This window comes from Equus caballus, chromosome 19 (genome assembly GCF_041296265.1).
Source record: "Equus caballus isolate H_3958 breed thoroughbred chromosome 19, TB-T2T, whole genome shotgun sequence".
NCBI classification, from domain to species: domain Eukaryota; kingdom Metazoa; phylum Chordata; class Mammalia; order Perissodactyla; family Equidae; genus Equus; species Equus caballus.
The window spans coordinates 58,626,291-58,651,586 of NC_091702.1; the positions used below are offsets into that span (position 1 = coordinate 58,626,291).

The following is a 25,296-nucleotide window of genomic DNA, read 5'->3' on the forward strand; positions in this document are numbered from 1 at the left end:
ATTCACTTTTTTTTTCATTCTCTTAGGGCTCTTGCTCTTGGTAGAAATGGGATTAATTAAATAAAGGAACCCCTGTTTACGTGATACTCCTCCAAGATAACCTCAAGCCTCAACCCAATTAAAATTCATTCCTCCTTGAAAATAAATGTTGATGAGTCCCAGAGGGGAAGATGTTTTAGGCTGAAGGCCTTGCAGAGTTCCTCAAACACACACATGCATTTCATCTGTACATCCTTTGGAGCCACCACTTAGCACTGAGTGCAGCTGTTCCTGCAAACGGATAGGCCAGGGCCTCAGCCATATTTCTAGTTGTAAGGAGATAGAAGAAAAGTCCGTTAGGTGTACTTAATGACTTCTAGAAACAGTGCAAATGGGAGCAGGGAGGTGCTGAGGGAGAAGTGCATATACAGCACTTGGCCCACCATTCTGCCTTACTACCAGCCCCCTCCTGAATCTTGGCCCCTTCCTCTTCTTATCCCCTAGACCTCAGACACATGGTGTTCTGCCCCCCTGCTCTGTCTCAGTGTTTGTCTAATTGTTGAGCCTGCTTGGATGGAAGCAAGGCCCTCCTTCTATCTAGCACAACGGAGGAAATGGGATCCCATCATGGTTACAGACACAGTTTGAGTAGGCGGGCGGCGTAGTCTAACAGAAATACTAGAGACTGTCTTCTAAATCCAATTTATCGTTAATTTAATCCTGGGCAAGTAGGGAGCCTTTCTGGGTTTCTATTTTCCTGTAGTCCACATAGAGAAAATAGTGTCAAATTCAGCACCTTTGATCATTGTAACCAGGGCGAAAATGATCAAAAATGACATCATAGACATGAGAATAAAATACAAAGTATCTAAAAGGTCACCAGTTAGAATGATCTGAAAGGTAATTCTTTGCAGAACAATATTGGAAAGTAGTTTTTTTTGAATGAGTCAGCCAACTGAAACCCGCCCCCACCCTAAAAACACCCAGCGTTTCCTGCACTGATTAGTGTGCTCCCCTAGCTCCTGTGAGGGAAAGCACCATGTATTTTTATATCCTACCTCCTCCTGTAGCATATACCTATCGTAGAGAAGAAAGATTGAGTAAATGCTTTGATTTGAAAGACGTGGAGATGATGTCTGTATTTGAGCTGTGAAGGAGGTGACGGACAGGATGGTCATAGCACCAGGTGTCTGGCCTGGGTAGGGTGGTGACGCTCACTGGCATGAGGAACTGCAGAAGAGGAGGAGCTTCAGGGAAGACGTGGAAAACATCATAGAGTCAATTTTGGTAGCATTGGTTTGAGCTACATATGGCCGTCCACATTGAAATGTCTAATGGGAAGTTAGAAATCTAGGTCTGGAGCTCAGAAAATAAATGTAGATTTTAGCGTCGCCAATAAAGCCATGAATGAACCTTGAAGAAGAATGTATAGGCATGTTCTTGACCTTGAGAACCATGGCAGTAGTTGACAACGCTGATTACTCCCTCCTCCTTGAAACTCTCTCCCCTTGGCTTCCAGTATACCTCCCTTCCTTGTTTCCCTCCTAAATCTCTGGGTGTTTCTTTGTGGGTTCCTCTCTTTCTCCAGTCCATGACTTTAGAGTGCCCTAGGGCTCAGTCCTTGGGTCTATCTTGTGGTGACCTCATCTAGACTGGCAGTTTCAAAGATCCCTTCTATCTGTTGACTTCCAAAGTTTGACCAGGAGTCCAGACTTCTCTCCAGTATTCCAGACTCATAGCTAACTGACTCTTTCATATCTCCACTGGGTTTGGAGAAGAACCAAATTATATGAATGTCTTACAATGAAATTTACTTGTTATTGATTTTTTTTGTTCTATTGTACCACTATTTTTTTGAGGATTTTGCACAGTGTAAGCTGACATAATCATAGATTGCTATGATTTATGCTATTCACAGAGTAAAAACTATGGGTTTTAAATGTTTGGGGAAATTCCTATGGAAAAAAGAGAGTCATGTATAAGAACCTCTAACAAGGTTAATGTGCGTGCGCAAGGTCTTTTGAGATGTCAGTGTGTAAATTTCCTTTTAGCTTACACAAAAAGAAAATAATTTGAAAGAAAAAAATTTTTCTAGAATTTTGTAAGACAGAATCAGACAGTATACGTATATTCTTTTTTGTCTGGCTTATGTCGTGCAGCATGATTATTTTGAGATTCTTCCAGGTTGTAGCATGTATTCATAGTTCATTCATAGGCATCTCGAATTTGATGTCCTGAACTCCACCCCCCAGACCTGCTGCTACCACAGTGCCTCCCAGGTCCACTGAGGTAGCTCCATCCTTCCACTTGCCTGGGCACAAGCCCTTGGAGTTATCCTGACTGTCTCTTTCTCCCACCTTATTCTCACTTGTTCCATCAGCAAATCCTATTGACTCTACTTTCAAAATGCAAGATCTGGCCAATTCTCACCATCTCTATTGTCACTACCCTGGTGAAATACCACCATCTGGATTACTCTACCGTCTCCTGCGTGGTGTTCCTGCTTCCACTTGCCCCTCTGTCTTTAACCTAGCAGCCGTGGTAAACTAAAAAAAAACCAGGTGATGTCACTCCTCAGCTCAAAAACCTCCAATGGCTTCCTGTCTCACAAAGAACGTAAATGCCCAAATCTTTATGATGGCCTATGAGGCGCTATGACCTGACCTCTTGATGCCTCTCTGACCTCATGACCTCCTACTCACCACTTTCTTAACTTGCTCCTTCTTTGACCCACCTTAGCCAGTCAAAATGCCAGGCAAGCTCCTGCCTCAGGGCCTTCACACTGGCACTTTCCCCTTTCTAGAACATTCCTCCCCTAATTATCTCCATGGTTCTCTTCCTCGACTCTTTCAGGTCTTTACTCAAATGTCACCTGATGGAGGCCTTCCATGATTACCCTCTTAAAACTGCAACTCTGCATCTGCAATACTTTTTATTCCCTTTCCCTGCTTTTATTTTTCTCCTTGGTGCTTATTACCATCTTATGTGCCACATATTTTCATCTCTTTTACTAATTCTTTTACTTGCGTCTCCTCCTGTTACAATATAAGCTTTATGAGGGCAGAAGCAGGACTTCTTTTCACTAATGTATCTCTAAAACTTAAATAATGCCTGGCACATTGTTTGATCTCAACAAATATTAGTTGGTATAAAGTGAGGCATGAGGAAGAACATAAGGAGATTCCTGCAAAGTGTTGACATTTAAGGGAATTTGAATCATCATTCAAGTAAATACTTTGAAAAATTGTTATGGGTTATATTTCTATTAAAAAATATATATGGTGTACTTGCCTTCAGCCTGATTCCTTTGGGTTAGCTCAATTTCTTTTTACGTCTTAGCTTTCATAAAATAGTTTTATTGAAGTATTATTGACATAAGTGTAAGCACTGGCATGTGTATTCATGAGGTGAAACCACCACCACAATCAAGATAATGCATGTGTCGGTGCAGAAGTTTTCTCAAGATCTTTTAGAATCCTTCCCTCCTACCTCTTCGTCTTCCTTCAAGGCCTCCCCACCACCCAGTCCCCAGGCAACCAATAATATGCCTTCTGTCACTCCAGATTAGATTGCACTTTCTAGAATTTTTTAAAATGAATTCATATAGTGTATACTCTTTTTGGTCTGGCTTATTTCACTCAGCAGAATTCTTTTGAGATTCTTCCATGTCATAGCGTGGATTCGCAGATCGCTCCTTTGTTTGCTGAGTAATAACCCACTGTATAGATAGGCAACAGTTTGTTAACTGTTGATGGACTTTTGGGTTGTTTCCAAATAGAGCTGCTGTGAATATTCACGCAGCCTAATTTCTTTGTTTCTGAGATTTGGGTTCAGGGTAACAAAGCTTCACTTGTTGAGTGATAAACGAAAAATCAGATCGGCTCAAAGGCACTCCCCTGGGAGCGAGTGTTAGGCAGGAAGAGGTTAATGTGATTCGGCCGAGTCAGTGACTGCTGTGCTCCCCACAGCCTACCTGGGCTTCAGCCTGTGTTATGTTTCCGGCTAAGTGAATCACGTCAGGCGTATGAGACATATCAGAGGTGCAGCGTTGAGCACAGAAGCTGATATATGGGGCCCTCGAAAGACGGAGTCAGCCTCCTAATAGGGTGGACGTGATGTGACAGGATTACACTGCTGATGTTCCCTGGGTGCCGACCCCAGGGCCTGCCTGCTTCCGAACTAGCTTTTGAAGCTCAGGCCTCTTAGACTTACCATTTTCCAAAACATTTTTTGTCCTCCAGCCCTCAACCACGTATCTAGGCCAAATTCCTGTTTTCAAAGTTTGGCCCACACACATTATCTGTTTTTTTTTCACACCAGTTCAAGCTGCTGCAATTGAATCTGCTTTCAGATCTGGGCTGCCTGGTTTTCTCTTGGGAGGCATTAACACAGGACTGACAAGTTAATAGAGGGCAAAAATTGATTGCAGAGGTTTGGGTGTAGAATATGGATTTGATTTTGGCTTGTTTACAAGTATGCTATACCCTGTAAGAGTAAACTGTGAATATTGGTCAATTCTTTTCTAAAGCCTCGTGGATTTCTCTAAGCTGTTTAACTGATGGTTTTCCCTCCGCAGACATGCTCCTGGTGTCTGAGAATCCCTATGACTTTCCCTTCTGCTCTCACGGAGTAGTTGCTGTGGACAGCTTGGACGATGCTGAAGAATTTCTGGTCACAGATGTAAGGCTTGTTGGTTATCAAAGCAAAGACTGGTAACGGCAATGAGAAATGAAAGAAAGCATCTTAGGTCTCCTTTCTTCCGAAGGGTCCTGGAGAAGTGACGTTCCTTCCCCTGCGGGTGGAGGGTGGAAGGAGTGGCTCCAGGGCTTCTGTCCAAAAGCTGACATTTATTGCAACAGTGCGCGTTGTCAGTGTAGTAACTTTGGAACATTTAGAAAAGTAGGAAGATGTTTCAACTCAATGGCAACCACTGTTTTTATTTGGCACATATCTTTACAGTCTTTATTCCTTTTTCTATTTAGGGTTGCTGCTATATAGTTGTTTTGGTGTATGCTTTTTTAAATAAAAGCTCATAATCATACTGCATCCACAATTTGGTATATAGAGTTTGCTTTTTCCATTAACCTTATAAGCATTTTCAATGCTAGTACAACTCTTCATAAACATTTAAATGAATACTTAATATTTTATCAATCACTTGTTCTGTAGTTTATTTAACCATTCTCCTATTGTTAGATTCAAAGCTTTTTTTCTTTTCTACTGAGGTGAATATCTTTGTAGGTAAATTCTTTTTCTATGTATCAGATTCACCTTATGCTCGATTCCTAAAAGTGAAATTACTAGGAAAGGATCATGAATTTTTTATAGTGTCTTGATACATATTCTAAATTAACTACTCGAAAGATTGCATCAATTTCCACCCTCTGGAGTGTGTGAGAACACACATCTTACCATGTGCAGTGGCTCCTTAGGATGCGGTTCTTTGGTGACACGGTTTTTCTTTTCTTAAACAGTTCCTTTTGCCAGTCTTTGAAATGTATGTGCTCTGGAATAAAGTTGGGAGAACATATGGGATGCCAGAAATAAGCAGCCCATCAGATATGGTGCTACTTTCTGCTGTAACCATGAAAGGAAGATAATTTACCTCACGTAGCCAGTTAATGATCTGTTGCTGGAAGGGAGAGGAAGGGAGCAGGGCATCGAAGGAAAGTTCTAAAACTACTGGAAATTAAACAAGCCACGTCTTGTGCCTTCCTAATTCTCTCGTACAGGGCTAAGCACACTGCAAGGGCCCAAGTGCCTACAGGGGCGATTTGCATTGCCTTGAACAGAGCTGCCCCACTCAGGGCTGTGGCTCCTTGCCCTTCAGCAGCCCACAGCCGGATGAGTCTAGGGGGGGTGTGACACACAGCGGGGTGAGATGCTTACTGCAGCCATTAGGCAAATGAAGACACGACCATCTGTTTCTCTTTCTACAGCAAGCCATGGACGTCATGGGCTTCCTTCCTGATGAGAAGTATGGATCCTATAAACTCGCTGGAGCCATCATGCACTTAGGAAACATGAAATTCAAACAGAAACTCAGAGCAGAGCAGGTGGAAGCAGATGGCACGGAAAGTAAGAATCCCTGTGACGATGTGGCGTGTACTCTGTTCAAATCCCTCACCCGGGCCTGCGGCCCTTTTCCTTGCAGTTGACCTCGCCCCTTGGTTTTAGGAAAATGTTGAAATTAATCAGCGATCTCCCTTGATTGCTGTTCCTCAAAATTCTTCTCTCAACCTCCATTTTGATGTGGAATCCTTTATCTCAGAATAAGCAGTGCTTAATTAATTATTGACGATGTCAGTAAATTTGCTAAACTTGGGTGATGCAGGATTGACCAAGACATAGCCTGCCTTCGGCACACAGGCTGTTGAGAAAAACCAAGAAGGGAGCAATGTACCATCAGATGGATTCAGTGACGTAATGGAGATGAGAACAAACATGGTTAGAATTCCAAAGGTGGAGTTTCTACTGGGTTGAGACCACAACAAAAATGTGTTTTTTATTCACCTTCAAAAAAATCTATAGTCTTGCCTGCTTACCAAAAAGATTTGAGGCATTTTACAAGAAATGATCTGTCTAGAACGATTATTAAAATAGAAAATCACAATTATGAAATGAAGGAAGCATAGTTAATATAATTATTTCCTTTAATGTTAAAATTCCTGGCAACTGAAACAAAAAGAAAAACCCATTCATTTGAATATTTCAACCAATGATTTTTTTAATTTTATGTTTTCAATTGTGGTAAAATATACGTAACATAAAATTTACCATTTTAACCATTTTTAAGTGTACAGGTCAGTAGCATTAAGTACCTTCACAGTGGTGTGCAAACATCACCACTATTCACTTCCAGAACTTTTCCAACATCCCACACTGAGACTCTGTACCTATTGAGCAATCACTCCCTATCACCCCCTTTCCTCACCCCTGACAGCAGTATCCTACTTTCTGTCTCTCTGAATCTGACTACTCTAGGAACTGACATTGAACCTGAAATCAGTTCTCTCACACGCTGCACAGCAAGCCAATCTCTGACATCGAGTGTCATGGAAGAAAGTAGGAGTTTTATTATTGCAAAGCACTGAGCAAGAAGAATGGGCAGCTAACACTGAAATCCCAAATTCCCCAAAAAGCTAAAAGCAAGGGTTTTTATCTGGGGTTTTAGGTAGGGGAGGGGGAGCATACAGTCTGGCTGGTCGGAGCTTTTCTACCAGCCTGTTTGGCCTTGAGACTCCTTGCAGAGAGGAGGAGGAGATAATGAATCCAGGTGGTTGTCCTTGGTCATTTGTCTCCACCGCAGATAGCAGATTCTGGAGCCAGGGAGTAAGCAGGGAATGAGTGCTTTTGTTTTAACCCCATGTATGCTGGGTTTAATGTAGGGAAATGGATATCAGGGCTGGTATCAGTACCTCACGTAAATGGAATCACACAATATTTGTCCTTTTGTGACTGGCTTATTTCACTTACCGCAATGTCTTCAAGATTCATCCATGATATAGTATGTATCAGAATTTCATTCCTATTTAAGGCTGAATAATATTCCATTGTGTATCTATTCCACATTTGGTTTATCCATTCATCCGTTTATGGATACTTGTGTTGCTTCCACTTTTCACTGCTGTGAATGATGCTGCTCTGAACGTTGGTGTCCAAATATCTGCTCAAGTCCCTGCTTTCAAATCTTTTGTTTATGTGCCAGGAGTGAAATTGCTGCGTTAAATGGTAATTCTAGGCTTAAGTTTTTGAGGAAATACCATACTATTTTCCACAGTGGCTGCCCCATTTTACATTCCCAACAGCAATGTACAAGGTTTCCAATTTTTCCATATCTTCACCAATATTTGTTGTTTTCTGGGGTTTTTTGATAATAGCCATCCTAGTGGGTATGAGATGGTATCTCATTTTGGTTTTGATTTGCATTTCCCTAATGATTAGTGATGTTGAGTATCTTTTCATGGGCGTATTGGCCATTTGTATATCTTGTTTGGAGAAATATCTATTCTGGTCCTTTGTCCATTTTTGAATTGGGTTTTTTTGTTTTCATTATTCAACAAGTAATTTTTCACCTTTTATTTTATTTTTAATTTATTTTTCAATTATTTTATTGAGGTCACATTGGTTTATAATTGGTTTATTGTATAATTTCAGGTATACATTATTATATATAATTTTCTATATAGACTGCATCTTGCTCACCCCAAATAGTCTAGTTTTTAATCTGTCACCATACATATGTGCCCCTTTACCCTTTTGGCTCGCCCCACACCCCCTTCCCCTCTGGTAGCCACTAATCTGTCCTCTTTATACATGTGTTTGTTTATCTTCTATGTATGAGTGAAATCATATGGTATTTGTCTTTCTCTAGCTGGCTTATTTTGCTTAACATAATACCCTCAAGTCCATCCATGTTGTTGCAAATGGGATGATTTTGTCTTTTTTATGGCTGAGTAGTATTCTGTTGTATATATATACACCATATCTTTTTTATCCATTCATCAGTCGATGGGCACTTGGGTTGCTCCCACATCTTGGCTATTGTGAATAATGCTGCAATGAACACAGGAGTGCAGAAGCCTCTTTGAATTGTTGATTTCAAGTTCTTTGAATAAATACCCAGTAATGGGATAGTTGGGTCGTATGGTATTTCTATTTTTAATTTTTTGAGAAATATTCATATTGTTTTCCATAGTGGCTGCACCAGTTTGCATTCCCACCAGCAGTGTCTGAAGGTTCCCTTTTCTCCACACCTTCTCCAACATTTGTTATTTTTTTGGCAAGTAGTTTTTGAGGTCAATATGTGCCTGTGCTGGGACTATTATTGATGCTGTGGATTTACCTGTGAGTATGGTATCGTCCCTGTTCTGCCTGTCTAATGTGGTGGAGACAATAAATATATAAACAGACAAATATGCATGAAATTATAATTTAAAAAAAGCAGAGTAAAAGATTAAAGAGTAATAGGAGTTAGGGGTTTTTTGTAGATGAAGTGGTCAGAAGTTCCCTCAGAGAAGAGGACACGAGCACAGACGGGAATGAAGTGAGGGAGTGTTATCTGAAGATCCTGTAAACATCTTGTGATTCATACATATTAATATACACTTTTATGGCATCTTATTTTGCTGCTTTATTTTGTTTTTGTCATTATTTTCTTGCTTTTTCCATCTTTTGAAACAAAGTTTTTTGAAGAATTATTTTTATTAGAAAAATGAGGCATACTTATTAAAAAATCAGAAAACATAGATGAACAAATGAGGCACATAATCTCATCCAGTCTTGCTCGTGGTTCCTTCTCAGATTCTTTGATGGAGTGTCCTTGTTTTCCTTACTTCTAACTGCTATGGGGCTGCTGGCCTCAATCCTTGAGTCTTTCCTCTGCTCATTTCTTAGGTGATTATTTCAAACTCACCATGTATAGAATCGAGCTCTTCATCTCACCCTGCCCCTGCCACCAGCTCTTCATTTCTCAGTCTTCTTAATAAATGTCAGTTGGATTCTCCCAGTTGCCCTGACTGAGATCTTAGAGTCATCCTGAACTCCTCTCTTTCTTGTTGTGTCTACCTTTAAACATATGAAACCTCACAACTACTCACCAGGACCACGCCCACTGCCACCACTCAGTCCGAGCCACCGTTTCTTACCAGATTGTTGCCACAGCCTCCTTACTGGTCTCCTTGTCTCCACCCGTGTCCCGTTACCGATAGTGCTGCACGTGGCAGCCCGCGGTCATCCTTTCATAGTGTGTCAGTCCATGTTTTCTCTTCTGCTCTAGACTCACCATCTGAACTCAAAATACGTCCCCAGTCCTCATCACAGCCTCCTTGTCCTCTTTGATACCTCTCCAAATCTCTCTCTAATCCCATCTCCTACTGTGATATTGTGATTTATAATAAAAAATTTATATTTGATGTTTCTCCGGTTGCTGGGAGAGAGCTCCTAAAACCCTTGGAATATCCTAAGAAGTGAGAGCAATAAAGGTGTTTTTTGGCTTTTTTTGAGGAGGATTAGCCTTGAGCTGACATTCATGCCCATCTTCCTCTGCTTTATATGTGGGATGCCTCCTGCAGCATGGCTTGATGAGCGGTGCGTAGGTCAGTGCCTGGGATCCATACCGGCAAACCCTGGGCTGCTGAAGCCCTGGGAGAGGAGAGGGAGCAGAGATTTAATCAACCAGGCCTATGTAATGAAGCTGCATAAAAACCCCAAAGGACAGGGTTGGGAGAACTCCTGGCTTGGTGAACACGTGAAGACTTAGGGAGAGTGGTGTTCCCGGAGAGGGCTTGGAAGCCTGGTGCCCCTTCCTCATGCCTTTCCCTTGGCATCACTTCCATCTGGCTGTTCCTGAGTTATATCCTTTTATAACGAACTGTTGATCTAGTTAGTAAAATGTTTCTCTCAGTTCTGTGAGCCTCTCACAAGTTAATTGAACTCGAGGAGGGGGTTGTCAGAACCTCTGATCTATAGCTGGTTGGTCGGTAGCCCAAGTGACAACGTGGGCTTGTGATTGGCTTCTAAGTGGGGGGTGGGGCTGGGGCTGCAGTATTGCAGGGCTGATCTCTTAACCTGTGAAATCTGATGCTATCCCAGGTAGATAGAGTCAGAACTGAGTTGAACTGTAGGATGCCCAGCTGGGGTGGCAGAATTGCTTGCTGTGGACTTCACCCCTGACCCCTGCCACAGGGATTGGGTACAGAACATTCACCCATCATTTCCCCTTCTCTCCATCCCCTCCACTCAGCCCCACTGGTCTCTTGGCTCTTCTGGGAGCATGACAGCACTCCTCTTGCTGGATGTTTTCCCTGACTCCTCTTTCTATGTGGAGCTCTCTTTTCCTGGGCATCCTCATGGCTTACTCCCTCACTTTATAGAGGTAACTTCTTGGATGTTACCTTATCAGAAAAGCCTTCCCTGACCACCCCCACCACTTTCCCATCACTCCCATCACATCCATCCCCTTACCCTGAAAATTTTTCTTCGTGTCATTCATTCAGCTATTTTTTTATTGACCGTCCTACCCCCCAATCCCCATCAGATGTAGACTCCGTAAGAGCAGGGACCTAATTTGGTGTGTTTACAGCTGTTTTTCTAGGTTTTAAAACAGTGCCTGGCACATAGTAGGAGATACTTATTTGTTAAATGAATCCTACCTACTCAGGAACGATCATTGTTAACACTACAGGATGAATCTTTTATGTCTTTTTCTAGCTGATTATGCACAGGTAACTTTTTAAAATAAAAAAATACGTGATTCCACTCTTTGTCTTGTTTCATTTAGATTTTTTCACTATATTATATGTGAACGTCTTTCATCTTTTCTGCAATATCCTTGTAGACGGCCACAAAAAATTCCAGTTTATGGATGTACCATAATTAACTTAAATATCTCTTATTATTGAATACTGAATTTTTTTCTAGATTTTTGCTATCATGGGCAAAGTTTTGATAAATATCCTTATAGATTCAAAAATATATATATTATTTTTTTTAATTTTAATTTTTATTTATTTATTTTTTTTAATTTTTTTTTCCTTTTTCTCCCCAAAGCCCCCCTGTACATAGTTGTATATTTATATTATTTTTTTAGAATGAACTTCTGGAAGTAATTTTTTCTCTTGAATTGTCCTATATTTTACAATTTACATTCCCATCAGTAGCATATGAGTGTGACTTTCTCATTAACTTCACCAGTATTAGCAGTGATCATTTTTCTCTTGCCAATTAGCTAGGTTTTGTTTTACATTTAAGTATTAATAAAGTTAATTTTTTTGTATGTTATTACCTGTTTGTATTTTTTCTTTCTTTTGGATTTTTATTTCTATACTTAGCCCATTTTTAAAATGGAGGTACTGTTTTTTTTTTTTTTTATTGATTTCTAAGGGCTCTTAATATATTAAGCTTCAACCATTTTTTCCCAGTTAATCATTTAGGAAGGAATTGAAGGGCTGGACAGATGGAGAAGAGGATGGAAAGGGGAGGACACCCAAACCTGAGGGGGCATCCTCACTTTTACCTCTTTCTGGAGTTCCACCCCCACATTTCTCCCCCTCTATGGCGTGTTCCTGGTGCCCTAAACTCTGCGTGGCTAAGCTCAGTGTATCATCTTCTTCCTCAAGTGATTTCTGTTGACTTTACTCCTCGTATTCACGCTGCTGCTCCTCTCACTGCTCTCAGGCTGGAACCTCTCAGTCATGTTTCTCAGCCTCTCCTTTCCCTTTCCTGTTACGAGTTTAGACTGTAGGCACCTTGCACTTGGGTGTCTTGCAATGGGTTCACTTTGTCTGTACTCTTTCCACTCTGGTCTGTCTTGAATACTTCCACAAAGTTTGCTGTTCAGAAGCCTGACTCTAATTTTGCCATTTCTCTGCCCAAAGCTCCTTTTAACATTTCCCCATTCTTTAACTAATACCTTATAGTGACATCAGATGTCTTCTGTGAGCAGAAACCACTTGCTTCTCTCAGTTTATCACTCGGTCCCTGACTGCGTGGTCCAATCTGTCTTGTCTGCCCATCGCCACTCTCTTCCGCCTCTGTGCCTTTGCATCATGCACTTCTGTTTCCCATGTTTGCCTATCAAACCACTTCTCATCCATCAAGGCTCAGATCAAATGCTGTTTCTTTTCTGGAGCCTCCCTGGTCATTCAGTCCAGAAGGGATCTCTCCCTATTTCAGACTTCCCTAATGCTCGATTTCTTTGTCTCTCATGCAGTGTTTACTGACCTGATGTTTTCCCTGTGCTTTATTTACTATCGTGGATCATAAACTCCTTGATGCCCAGGATTCTTCTTGTTTAATCTGTCTTCTTACCACAGAATCTAGCACCAGCCCTTGCACACAGCAAGTGCTCAGTAAACTTTGTTCAATAAATTAACAAAATATGCACAGCTCGAAAATCATATTCTAACCCCACCTAAAAGACTAATTGAATGTCATTGTCATAACCCCTCTTTCAGATTAGCCGGATTGTGGATTGACAAAACTGAATTTTTTTCCTTTCTTTATATCTGGTTATTTACAGATGGGACTGAACTGGGATAGAATTCTAAAGTTCGAAAGGACTGTCTTTGGTTTTTCTTGCACTCCTTTTTTCCTTGCCTGTTCTCAGGTGAGGTCAGACCTTGTTGTCTCCATCTTCTTGACTTCACAATGTACTTATGAAACCTGGGTACCGTTCTCCAAAGGGTAGTTCTCAAACTTGGCTGTACTTCAGATTCACCCGAGGAGCTTTTAAATTTTGGAGGCTCAGGCCTCACACAGACCAAAGAAAACCAAGCTCTGGGGATGGATGCTGACATCAGTGTTTGCTTTTACAACATGCCAGGGTACCCCAGTGTGTGGCCAAGGTTGAGGACCACTGTAATAAGGTCTCTTCTTTATGTGAGGTTTTATATAAGATCTTTATATAACGAACAAACAATAAGGTTTGTTCTCAAACCTTCATGTGTATCAGAATCTCCTGGGGAACATGATGAATATAGGCCCAGACCCTAACCTCTGTCAGCAAGCCCAGTCCGTTGTGCCTTTATTAGCTTTCCAGGCTATTCTCATCCACACTAACATTTGAGAACCTCTTCTCTGGCTACATGTTACCTCTCCCAGATAAGATCACACAGCTCAGTTCAAATCCATAGCTTTGTTCACAAAGTCCTGAGGGAATGATGTATATTGATGGGAATTTCATAAAGCCTCTTTTGGGAACACATCAGGTCACAGGATGAAAACGTGTCTGCAGACATTACTTATTCACAGTAGCATCTCCTGAAGGCCTGATGGACATTTATTCATAGATTTAAACTATTTTCATCTTTGTTGTAAAATTATAAACTTTTAGTGCAAATGAAGTAATTTATTTTTTGGAACATGATAACCACTATTGTTTTCTTTCCAAAAAAAGATGGAGAACACATGTAATGTATAATATACACCTGTGGGATACATCCAAGGCATACTAGTCCTGTCTGTCGGTACTTGGATGTCTCTGGAGTGGGTGAGAAATAATTCCGTAAAGTTGGATGCTGCTTCTCTTAGAGCTGAAAGTGGGGTATTGCACAGAGGATATGGGTTTCCTTTGTTCATGGATAAAAATAGACTTCAAGGACTCTTCTTAACATTGGAAAAAGGATGTATGACTTTGAGACTATTATTACCTGTATTGTCCGTCCGCATGATTTCAAAGCTTAGAAAACCCACTCCTGTCTTTTTTTCCTGGACAGATCCCGTGGAATTGTTCCTTTTTCACATTGTTGGTTGCTAGCCATCTCCACTCAGCTTCATCAGGCATGTTACATTTCTCTCTTTCTTTTAAATATTTTCAGTCTGGGTTAGGTGCCCTCTAAAGTCCTTTCCAGGTCAAAAAGTCTGTGGTTCTGACCCACTAGATTCTCAACTTGTAGTAATGAGGTTTTTGTCTCCAAACTCGGCACTCTTAGCAGGCATACCTCTGCTCTATTTTTGACTTTTCCATTTATTTTCCCAAACAAGCTTTGAATTTTGGAGGGTTTCATAGCAGCTGAGTACCCAGGCCATTATCGCTGACCTAGAGTAGGTGTGTAGCTTGCGGAAATGTGTGTATAATATATATTGATTTTAGTTAACAAGAAAAGCAAACGTAACAAGCTTTTTAAGGCTTTCTGAAAATTTTAAAGGCCCACAAAAAGGAAATGGCTATCATGAGTACAAATGACATGTAGCTCTCTAATTGAGTTTGGTTTTTACTTTATTCTCTGTTTGTGGTTATTGCTCAGGAAATTTTGGACTTCTGCTTGGCAAAGGAAGGAAAAACTGCATTTCCTTCTATTACTAGACATTATTTTACAGAGTGACTGCATCAGCTATACTAGGATGTCTCAGGATTCATTTAAAATGGAAGACATAGCAGAGAAGTTTCAGATGAGTGAAATATTTCTTTTGTTTGATAACTGAAGAAATCTACAATGTGGGATGTTCTTGTAACTTTTTGCCTGTGGCATTTCTTTTGTCCTTGTAATGTTTTAGCACACGATGTGATGCACACCTATTTCCTTTTCCTTCTGATAACACTCATTCTTCTCGCCTTCTTTCCTCAGAAGATGGAAGCACTGTTTGATACAATTGTGTGGGTTGCAAGTATTCTTGTTGGACAGCAGAGGGCACTATGGAACAAGCAGAGACTTCACAGGAGGAGGAAAGGTTTTTGATAGGTACTGGGCCAGCATTCTGGCTTCTGTTGGTTGGTCATTGTCTTGAATTATCAAACTATGTGGCCGAAGTCTCTGTTCGTTGAAAGAGTCCACAAGTATATACATAGAAGGTAAAAATAGGCAAATAATAAAGATGAGATTTTCCATGTCCTTTAAATAAATGTTTCTTTTTAGAAGAGGGCCAGTATCAAGAAATAGATTCTTTTTTAATTTGAACTGTAATTCACATACCGTAAAATTAATCCTTTTAAAGCATACAATTCAGTGAGTTTTAGTGTATTCACAATGTTGTGTAACCATCTGCACTATCTAATTCCAGAACATTTCATTACTCCAAAAAGAAATCCTGTACCCGGTAGTAGTTACTCCCCATTCCTTTCTCTACCCAGCCCCTGGCAACCACAAATCTACTTTCTGTCCCTATAGATTTGCCTATTCTGGACAGTTCATATAAATGGAATCATACAACACGTGGCCTTTTGTGTCTGGCTCCTTTCATTTAGCATAATGGTTTCAAGTTTCATCCATGTTGTAGCATACATCAGTATTTCACTCCTTTTTATGGCTGAATAATATTCCGTTGTGTTTATATACCACATTTTGTTTATCCATTCATCAGTTGATGGACATTTGTATTTTTTCCACTTTTTGACCATTACGAATGATGCTACTAGGAACATTTGTGTGCAACGTTTTTGTGTGAGCATGTTTTCATTTCTATTGGGTATATGCCTAGGAGTGGAATTTCTGTGTCCTATAGTAACTCTGTGTTTAACTTTTGAGTAGCTGCCAAATTGTTTTCCATAGTGGCTGTACCAGCAATGTATGTTACATTCCTACCAGGAATGTATAAGGGTTCCAATTTCTCCACATCTTTGCCAACAGTTGCTATTGTCTGTCTTTTTGATTATAGCCATTGTAGTGGGTGTGAAGTGGCATTTCATTGTGGTTTTGATTTGCGTTTCCAAGAAATAAAGTCTTTTAAACATTTAGAATTCAGGCATTTATTTCAAAACTACAATCTACCTTACTGTATCAGTCTAAACACACATCCTTCAGTCTGCTGGGTAGTCTATTTGGCTATAATGGAATGAATTTTAACAGTGTTTTTCTCTCCCCTCTCGCTCCTCCTCCCTCCCCTCCCCTTTCCCCCTTTCCCCCTTTCCCTCCTTCCTTTCTTCTGACCAGGTGCTGACAAAGCTGCTTTCCTCATGGGCATTAACTCCTCTGAGTTGGTGAAGGGCTTGATCCAGCCTAGAATCAAAGTTGGTAATGAATATGTCACTAGAGGTCAAAATGTAAAGCAGGTAAGGTGATATTTCAAGAGTATTATGATTCTGTGATCTTGTAATAATTGTATACATATTGTACTTGTATATTTTTCAACTTCTGATGATATCTGCAACAAGAGCTTCTATAAAAAAAGCAAAAAAAAGGCTACTATGATGAGTATTCCAAATGTTTTCATTTGTGATACATCCCACAGCAAATGCCCTTGTGTTAAGAGTCTTTCTGGTCTGAAACATAACATTTTGACAGTTTCCCTTAGGTAACAAGTCTTTTTGCAGATGCAGGCAAGCCCTTTGCTTGTGATCAACGTCTTTGTTGTCCAGCTAAAAAGCTGTCAAAGCTAACGGTTCCTGATGTGAATAAAATTGGCAAATTTGCATTCTTTGCCTATTTAGAATATTGACTTTTTAGAGTAACACATTAGTTGAGAATGGGTCTCAGAACACACTGAAGCTAGTATTTGAAGGGAGGGGGACTGAGAACAGAGATGAGAAATGGAAGGTCACATAGCTTTGCTCGGCATCCAGGAGAATGTCTTCATGGTAGGATAGCAAGTGCTCTGAGGACTGCTGATCTGAATAAATATTCCCAGGCTGCTGGGTACTGAGCCCATCTAAGCATGCTAGTGCATTTCAAAGTAATAGTAATTTGCATCTGTAAGATGTGTTAGTCAGTATGAGAGAGGCTGTGCTGCAGTGGCACATACACACTAGAATCTCAGGGACAACAAAATAAACATTTAATTCTTCTCACACCAAGCCCAGTACAGACTGGACAGCCTTGTTCCCTTCTGTAGTTAGCCCACCTGGAGGACACAGCCTCCCAAACTGCTGCTGCACGAGGGGAGAAGATAACTTGTGGAGCAGGTGCACCCACCTTAGCTGCTGGAACTAGAGGTGCTATCGCTTGCACTAATAGTCTATCAGTGAGAGTTAGTCAGATTATCCCCGTAGCTACAGGGAGCTGAGGCATGCAGTCTTTCTGGAGAGAGAAAATGCTAACATCACATACAATATGTGCAAAGTATTCATAGATATCACCTCCTTCCATTCTTACAACAGTACCCAGAGGTAAGCAGGGCAGCAATACTTATCATCTGTCTTTCCAGTGGAGGAAACTGAGTCAGGAAACATAAGCAACATTCCAGAGGACGCACAGCGAGTCTTCAGGCGATATTTAGTCTTCCTCTATATGCATCCTGAATCCGAAAAAGAGACAGACAAATGTACGAATGTGTGGTGGAAGACAGTTATTTTGACTACAATAAACTCTATTTCCTTTGGCACATCAAGGTATCTGATGTGACTATGTTACTTAAAACATTTCAATAAGTAATCAAAATCAATGTCCTGGTTGAGCTTACCCTCTATAAATCATTAACTCTGCTTCCACCATAATGCCAACTGTACCGAAAGAACTTCCTTACAGTGTTGGTCCTCCCTGGTAATCTGAGCTCCTCGAGGCGGGGACTGTGTCTAATTTATCTTAGCACCCTCGGCACTTAGCACAGTGCCCTGCAAGCTGTAGGTACTCCATAAATGTTAAAATGAACTAAATCGAGCTGAACTTGAACCGTGATCAGCAGGACAGGTATTTGAGCTGTTTCTTGGTAGTGAGGTTAGATGTATTTGGTAGTTTCTTGCTTTTTAAGACATTCACCACCACATGCATGCATGACATGCTATGATTACAGAACAAGGACTTTCTCTGTATAAAACTAATGAGCCCATAAGAGGACTGAAATCAAACCTTCTCCTCTTTAATCCTGTGTTCTCTGGGACTGAGTTACCATGCCAGCCTTTACTATAATAGAACCAGCGAAGCAAGCTAATATATTATTATTCAACATTAAAAGAAAAAAAACCCCTCGTCCTCCAACCTCTCTCCCTCTCTCTCTGTCTGTTCCTCCCTTTCCTGGAGATGTAGTAAGAAAGCACACTGTAAGGCTTTTCTTTTCATAGGAATTTTAATGACTTTATAGAGACAATTGCCATTGCTAAGAATAGAGATGTATATGCTCTGTTGATGACAATTGCAAAAGATGGCAAAAATTCTTGCAGTGTTAACACTCTATACAAAATTTAGTTCTAGCTCTAATGCTAACTAACTCTGGGACCTCAGTCAAATACCTTCATCTCTCTGAGCATCCCAATGAAGAGGTTGAATTTCTTTGTGTGTCTCACTGGAGGGGTGATTGGCACCTAAATAAAACACTTCTTCATGTTAGAGAGTGTCCTGCACATTGTAGGAGATTTTGCATCCCTGCTCCCTAAATGCCAGTAGCATCCTCAGTCATTATGACAACCGGAAGATGCCCTCCCTCCTTCCAAAGGCACTCCTCCTCTGGGGGAGGTACCACCCCATGTTGAGAGCCACTCTACATGGTTATCAAGACTGAGGTTCTTCAGGTCTAGTTTTTTATGGTTCCATGAAAGTTCTAACTATGCTTTTTAGAAATTTATTTTAATTTAAAAAGATTAATAATAATAATAATGTGTAGTCATTGAGTACTTACTATGGGTGGCATGCTAAGTGCTCTGTATGGATATCTCATGCAATTGAGCAGCAAGCCTGAAAAATTGCTCTTATTTATATTTCCATTTTATACTTAAAGACAGTGAACCTTACAAAGATTCATGACTCAAAGTAACATAGCGAGTAAATACTGGAGTGAGGATGAGGAAGTGATAAAAGTGGGAGGAGGATGGGAAAAGGAGAGCTAACATTTACTAGATACTAACTGCCAAATGTTGTGCGATGTATATTTACATCCTTGGTCTCGCTGCATCTCTCCCAACAACCCTGAGATATGCATATTTTAATATTGTTATTTTATAGCTGCGAAAGGCAGGAATCAAAGTGATTAAAACTATGGTTCTTTGATTCCACTTCTTTGTTTGTTTTTGTTTTTTCTCTTATGTACTATTTCTGCTTGGTAATCAAAACCTTCTGTGAGCTAAGACACAGGTCTACTTAGTCCCTGAAAAGTGAATGTGTAGGTTTAGATGCTGCATTCCTCCTTCATTGGACAGAAAATGATTAGGATGATGAATTAGTGGGCAGTTTATTGGCTTGGTTTCATTCATTCATGCAGCAGACAGCCTGCCCTCTATTTCTGCCTCTGCCTACATCTTCAGGCTTTCTTCCTGTGTTTTTCACTCCTCCCTACCCCTGGCCACACGGTTTCTCTCCCACTCCCAATTCTCAAGTATTTAGGGAAGTACAAGGGGGTGAGCAAGTTAGTCATGTTCTTTTTAAAGTTTCAAAGTGACTGCTGTGGACAGCGAGTGATTTCCTTGGTGCTTTAGAGGACTAAAATCATTCCTGGTGCTTTATTTGTGCGGGTGTGCTCTTGACGCCGAGAATAAAAAACTGTGATGCCATCCGGCTTATGGATTGCTGTGGAAATGACTCGAGATAACTGATCAGAGAGTGGATGACTCATAACTAAATCACCACCAGACACCAACTGGCTCCTGCTGCGGTCTCTCTCCTGGGCAGCCGAAGGATGGATGCTATAGGCCGATTTTAAATGTTAAGTGGTTGGAGCACATTATACTTCCAGGCTTGGAGAATGTCCAGCTGAAATTCACTCCTACTGGGAGTCTGTCAGAAACCTGCTACTACAGCAGCCACTTCGCATCACGGAAGCAGGATCTGCACTCCTGCAGCAGCATCCAGGCGCAGAGGTTGGAGCTCTCCCCAGGAGAGTATGTTAGAATCTCTGCCGCACACCTCCAGGGAGAGGAAATGCAGCCTGAGTTCTACGCTAGGAGAATCTGAGTCAGAATGATGCACTAAGTTGCTATTCTCCCTACAGGGAGTTGAGAGCAGCACTGGGAACTAATATAATAAAGAAGATGGAAGCTGAGGCTAGAAAGAAACTTCTAGAGTGTAATTCAGGTGAAGATACTGCAGCCCAGGGAGGTTAAGTCACTCGCCAAAGGCTGCAAAATATATTAGCAGCAGCAACAGCAGCAGCAGGAAAAGGGCTAGAGAGTCCAGATTCTTAACCTCTCTACCAGTACTTATCAAACTGTACGTACACAGGCATCAGTGGGGGATGGTGTTAGAGTGCAAATGCTGATTCACAGGCCTGGGACCACTTGCTGAGATCCTGAGAGTCAGCATCTTTAACAAGCTCCCAGGGGACACTGATGCTGCAGTCTTGGGACCAGACTCTGATCAGCGAGGCTTTAGAGCACATGTCCACCCTACCCCAGAGTGTTTGGTCCTTTGGTAATAGGAACGGGATTTCTCTCTCAGGATGATCTGTAGGGAAGCACCAGACTAGCTCACCTCCTTCCCCCGCCTCTCTTCCCCTCTCCTTCTCTCTCCCTCCTTTCTGCTTTTCTTCCCTTCCTTGCTTCTTCCCTTTCTCTGTTTTCAGCAGCATGCTAGAACCACAGAAAGTCAATAAATATATCCTGATTTTACTAGAAGGTGGTTGCTGATGGAGAATGCCCAGAATTAAAATGCACGCTGCTGTCAGACGAAGGAGTGCTTTCAATGTGATTTCCAGGTGACCTATGCTGTTGGTGCCCTGTCCAAGTCCATATATGAAAGGATGTTCAAGTGGCTGGTGGCACGTATGAACAGAGCCCTGGATGCCAAGCTGTCAAGGCGGTTCTTCATTGGCATTCTTGACATTACTGGTTTTGAAATCCTTGATGTAAGTATATCTGGTAAGAATGAGGTCAATGCGTATTTACAAGATTAGAAAATGTGAACTGAACGTCAGAAAATGTTGTCAAAGCAAATGAAATTCATTCTGTGCAAACCTTAAGAGCTACTTTGGTTGGAAAAGAGCTATTATTAATATGAAAAAATAACAATAATAACTATTATAATTAATAATATGAACAGATTAATTCAGCCTTAAATAAAATTAAATATAGGTAAAGGAATCTTTTGTGATTTTGAATTTTAATATCATGTTATTTTATTGTAATAATCTTTAGTTTGTGGATGTATCTGAGGGAGGTAAGAATTTAATTGAGCATTTGTTATTTGTTGGGTCTATTTACATCATATGGTAGTGGTTATTGTTTTCTCTCTACCGTTCATTTCTCCAAGTGGACCTCAATTTTATTTTATTTTATTTTTTTATTGAAGTATATTTGACAATTAAAAAATGTATATGTTTAAGGTGTACAATTTGATGATTTGATACACATATACAGTCATGAAATAATCACCACAATCAAGCAATTAATATGTCCACAAGTCAGAGAATTACTATTTTCTCAATTTATTTTTCTCTCTCTTCCCACCTCTTCACATCTTTGAAGTATAACAGCCTTGAGCAACTTTGCATTAATTTTACCAATGAAAAATTACAACAGCTCTTCAATCAGCACATGTTTGTTCTGAAGCAAGAGGAGTACAGGAAAGAAGGCATTGACTGGGTGCCCATTGACTTTGATCTGGGTTTGCAAGCCTGCATAGATCTCGTTGAGAAGGTAATGCATGTTTTTCTCCTTGTCTGTTTTCATTTAAGGAGAGTTGTCCCTACTTGCCATGTTGATCCATGTCAGGACGCAGACTCCGTCAGTCCTGGGGATGGGAAATGGGGCAGGAGAGCTCTGCACATTTTCTCTTAATGGTCTTCGTGTGCAGCACCCGTGGCATCCTCACTAAACTCTCGCGTCGGTTAGCCCATTCCATCATCCTTAACGCAGGCTGTCGCCAGGCATTTGCTGCTTATGCATGGCCTCCACCGTTAATGCATGAGGAAACTTGTCGAGATTAAAAATGGTCATGCTCTTGACTGGAAAAACACAGAGCTGAAAATATGAGCACTGTAGGGCCTGGCTGATTAACATAAGGTGAATGAGTAGACCCAGAGCTGCTTAATGAAATTTGGCAAATTAGCATGCAAACAAACAAGTGCCATAAATCCTCAAGGCCACTACCTTGCCGGATGTAGTTTGTTCATTTAATTGGACAAGTACCAGTTAGTTTAAGTAATTTATGACAATACTTCATGGCTTATTAGTAAATTAGCTGCAGTGTATGTTTTCTGAGTTCAGCGATGTTCCCATATTCGGACATCCTTCCGTGTGCTCTGGGAGAGATGAACCAGGTTTGCCGGGGGGATTCAGCTTGGCCTTTCCTGTGGCTTTGTCCACGGGAGCAAGCATGGCGGCGTGTTGGCAGCTCCGTGCCTCTGTGTCCTGCCTGACCATGGGTTGCAGTGAATTCTGCAGACAGGTCTGGCAGGACCCCGGCCTACTGGTTTTAGCATTTTGAATGCTCTCTTCAGCACTGCTGTCACATTTGATTCTCAACAACCCTGTCAGGAAGGGGCTAGGGTGACCGACCTCTCACTGTCCTTTGCAGGCTTCAGAGTTTATCAATCAGTGTCCTATCAATTTTATTTATTAGGCTTTAGGTGAAACTAAATCTTCCTTGAAAATAGCCCTTGTTCCTCACAGAAGTGGATGTCACATTGATTTTATTTATTTTAGAACCAGCGAACTTCCTGAGGGGAGGACAGACATTTAAAAAATAATGAAAATGAACCAACTTGTGAGCTGATTAAAAAAAACAAATAAAAATAATGACCCAACCGTGATCTGGTCAATGCTAGCTGGCATTATGAAAGCTGTACTTTTCTGATTAGAAATGAAACAAAAGAACTGGAGCTCCTTAGAGGGACAGATTTACCTTCTGGCAATTGTCACCTGTAATATCTACTCACTCTGATAGGGCATGACACTGTTTTCAGGCAGGAAGGTGGCACATAGACGTTCTTCAGAGCCTGATAGGTCTGTGAATGTTACTGATTTTTAGTGGATCTGAAGCCTATGGTCTCATTTATGCCAATCTCAGTCATTCCAAATAACCCACTAGCAACATGGATGTAATTTCCTGTTGCATTTTCTATTGACGTGATAAAATGAGAAAAAAAAACCTGACCAGATGGTAGAGGAAAAGATAAGTCTGGTTTCCTATGAATGATTTCAAAGGAACACCAAAACCTTTCTTTAAATAATTCTGTATTTTGAAAAGATCATGGTGTTTGTTCGGGCTACGTGATGAAAAATTGTAGTAAATATTAATGATCAAAATTGTTCCTTGAGATAGAATGAATCATGGGAAGTTTTCAAAGTTTGAAAGAACTAAAATACATCAATATGTGTAAAATGTCTGACAGCAAGCATCTGTGTGTGCATATGTAAAGAGAAGAGATTTTCGTACATAAAAGTTTTGTATTTTTAACTTTACAAAAAAGTTTCTATCGAACTGAAAAAAGGTATTTTAAGACCAACGTTAATTGTTAATCTGGTCTTCAAGCATTCAGTGACCTCCTTCTATGTCTATATGAAGAAAAAAAATCTATTACAGGATTAGCTCACACTTACTTCCTTACTTGAAATATTCTAGTTTGTTTAGAACTTGAGCATTAATAATTTACATGTTAAAGCATTAACATATGATTACATATTTATGGTTTTACATAGGTATTGGTGAAGAGATTATTTCTATTATTTTTTTAAACAACTACATCCAAAATTATACATTTGGAAACTTGTCCCTTCAGCGTGGTCCCCTGGAGAGGCTATTCTCCAATAACTCAGCCCTTTTTGGAAAAGTCCCTCACAGGGCGGGGATTAGGAAAGGTTTTAGAGTTTTGCAAGTGTTGAGAGAAAATTAACTTCAATACTGACCATCTTACCTGTTTTTGAGTCCAAACTACATGTATTACCTAACTTGATGACATTTTTCAGCTTATTTGTCCAACTTGGCCTGAATAAACTTTGTTTCTACACAATGCTACATGGTCAGACAACAGGAAGTCTCCATGAGCCAGTAGTCAACGGTGTCAGACATCCCAAAGAAGCTTCTAAAATACTTTAAATCCTGGTAGCATCTTGGCAATAAATGGTGTTGCCTCCCAAGTGGGGTTCTTTGGATGTGTTAAGTCTGGTGTCTTTATTATAAAATTAATCACATTAATATCTAGTTATCTCTTGTACATGTGTGAATGTTTTCTTTAAACGTATAACTCCATGCTTTTTTGTTCTCAACTCTTACTTTCTGCCATTCTACTGCCCACAGCAAAGCAGCCCAGGTCCCAGAGCTCACACCCACGTGTCTTAGTGTTCACTTGTCAATTACTTAACAGGAATGTCCTGAGGACGTAGATTTTAGTCACCTCGGGACCTACTGTGCTCAGGGTTGTGAGAAATGCAAACCAGAGGCATTATCCTGGCACTCAAGGTACTTAGGGTATGATTGGAAAAATGTATTGGTGAAGAGATCAAAACTTTTACCAGTTTTTTAAATTAAACAAGCAAGTACATTTATTTAGCAACTACTTGTTTTGACCACTTTTTTGTCACTCCATTGATGAGGGAGGGATTCCTGTAGTAGTGTTATGGGGATGGCTGGACGTATGACACCTGGCACTGGACAGACGAGATTGACAGCAGCTTATTCGTCACATATACTCACAGCCTTGGGGAGGAGGACGCTGCATGCCTTGCGGGGCCATGGTATTTGTACTCGGGAGCAGAAGGAATAAACAGGGGCTGTGGGAAGCAGGCTTTGTAGGAATAATAGGGTGAGGCGGCCTTTGATTCCCACTAGAGGAGTGATTGGCTTGTTTGAATAATTCCATGGCTGGCAGAAACAGAGCCCATTACTCGAGGATGAGCAGGCACTGTGCCTGGTCCCATGGTAAGGAGGTTTGTCTGGCTAGGGGATCTGACCCACAGGAGCACAGCGGGGAGGGGAACTTGTGATTAGGTCATCTGAGGCCCTCCTGGTTTTCCCCTGATGTCAAGGCACACCTAATGTTGAGCCTGAATTTTAGGCCTAATGCCACACTACTGTGTAT

General features: G+C 40.8%; 1 protein-coding gene across 1 annotated transcript in view; it reads left to right on the forward strand.

Moving 5' to 3' along the window:
• The window catches only part of MYH15 (myosin heavy chain 15), a 132,316-nt gene that overhangs the window by 21,998 nt on the left and 85,022 nt on the right, over positions 1 to 25,296 (forward strand). The window contains exons 10-14 of the mRNA XM_070242846.1: positions 4,556 to 4,659; positions 5,919 to 6,057; positions 16,350 to 16,468; positions 20,974 to 21,123; positions 21,743 to 21,913. Coding sequence (XP_070098947.1) covers positions 4,556 to 4,659; positions 5,919 to 6,057; positions 16,350 to 16,468; positions 20,974 to 21,123; positions 21,743 to 21,913 — 683 coding nt within the window. The remainder of the gene's footprint in view (positions 1 to 4,555; positions 4,660 to 5,918; positions 6,058 to 16,349; positions 16,469 to 20,973; positions 21,124 to 21,742; positions 21,914 to 25,296) is intronic.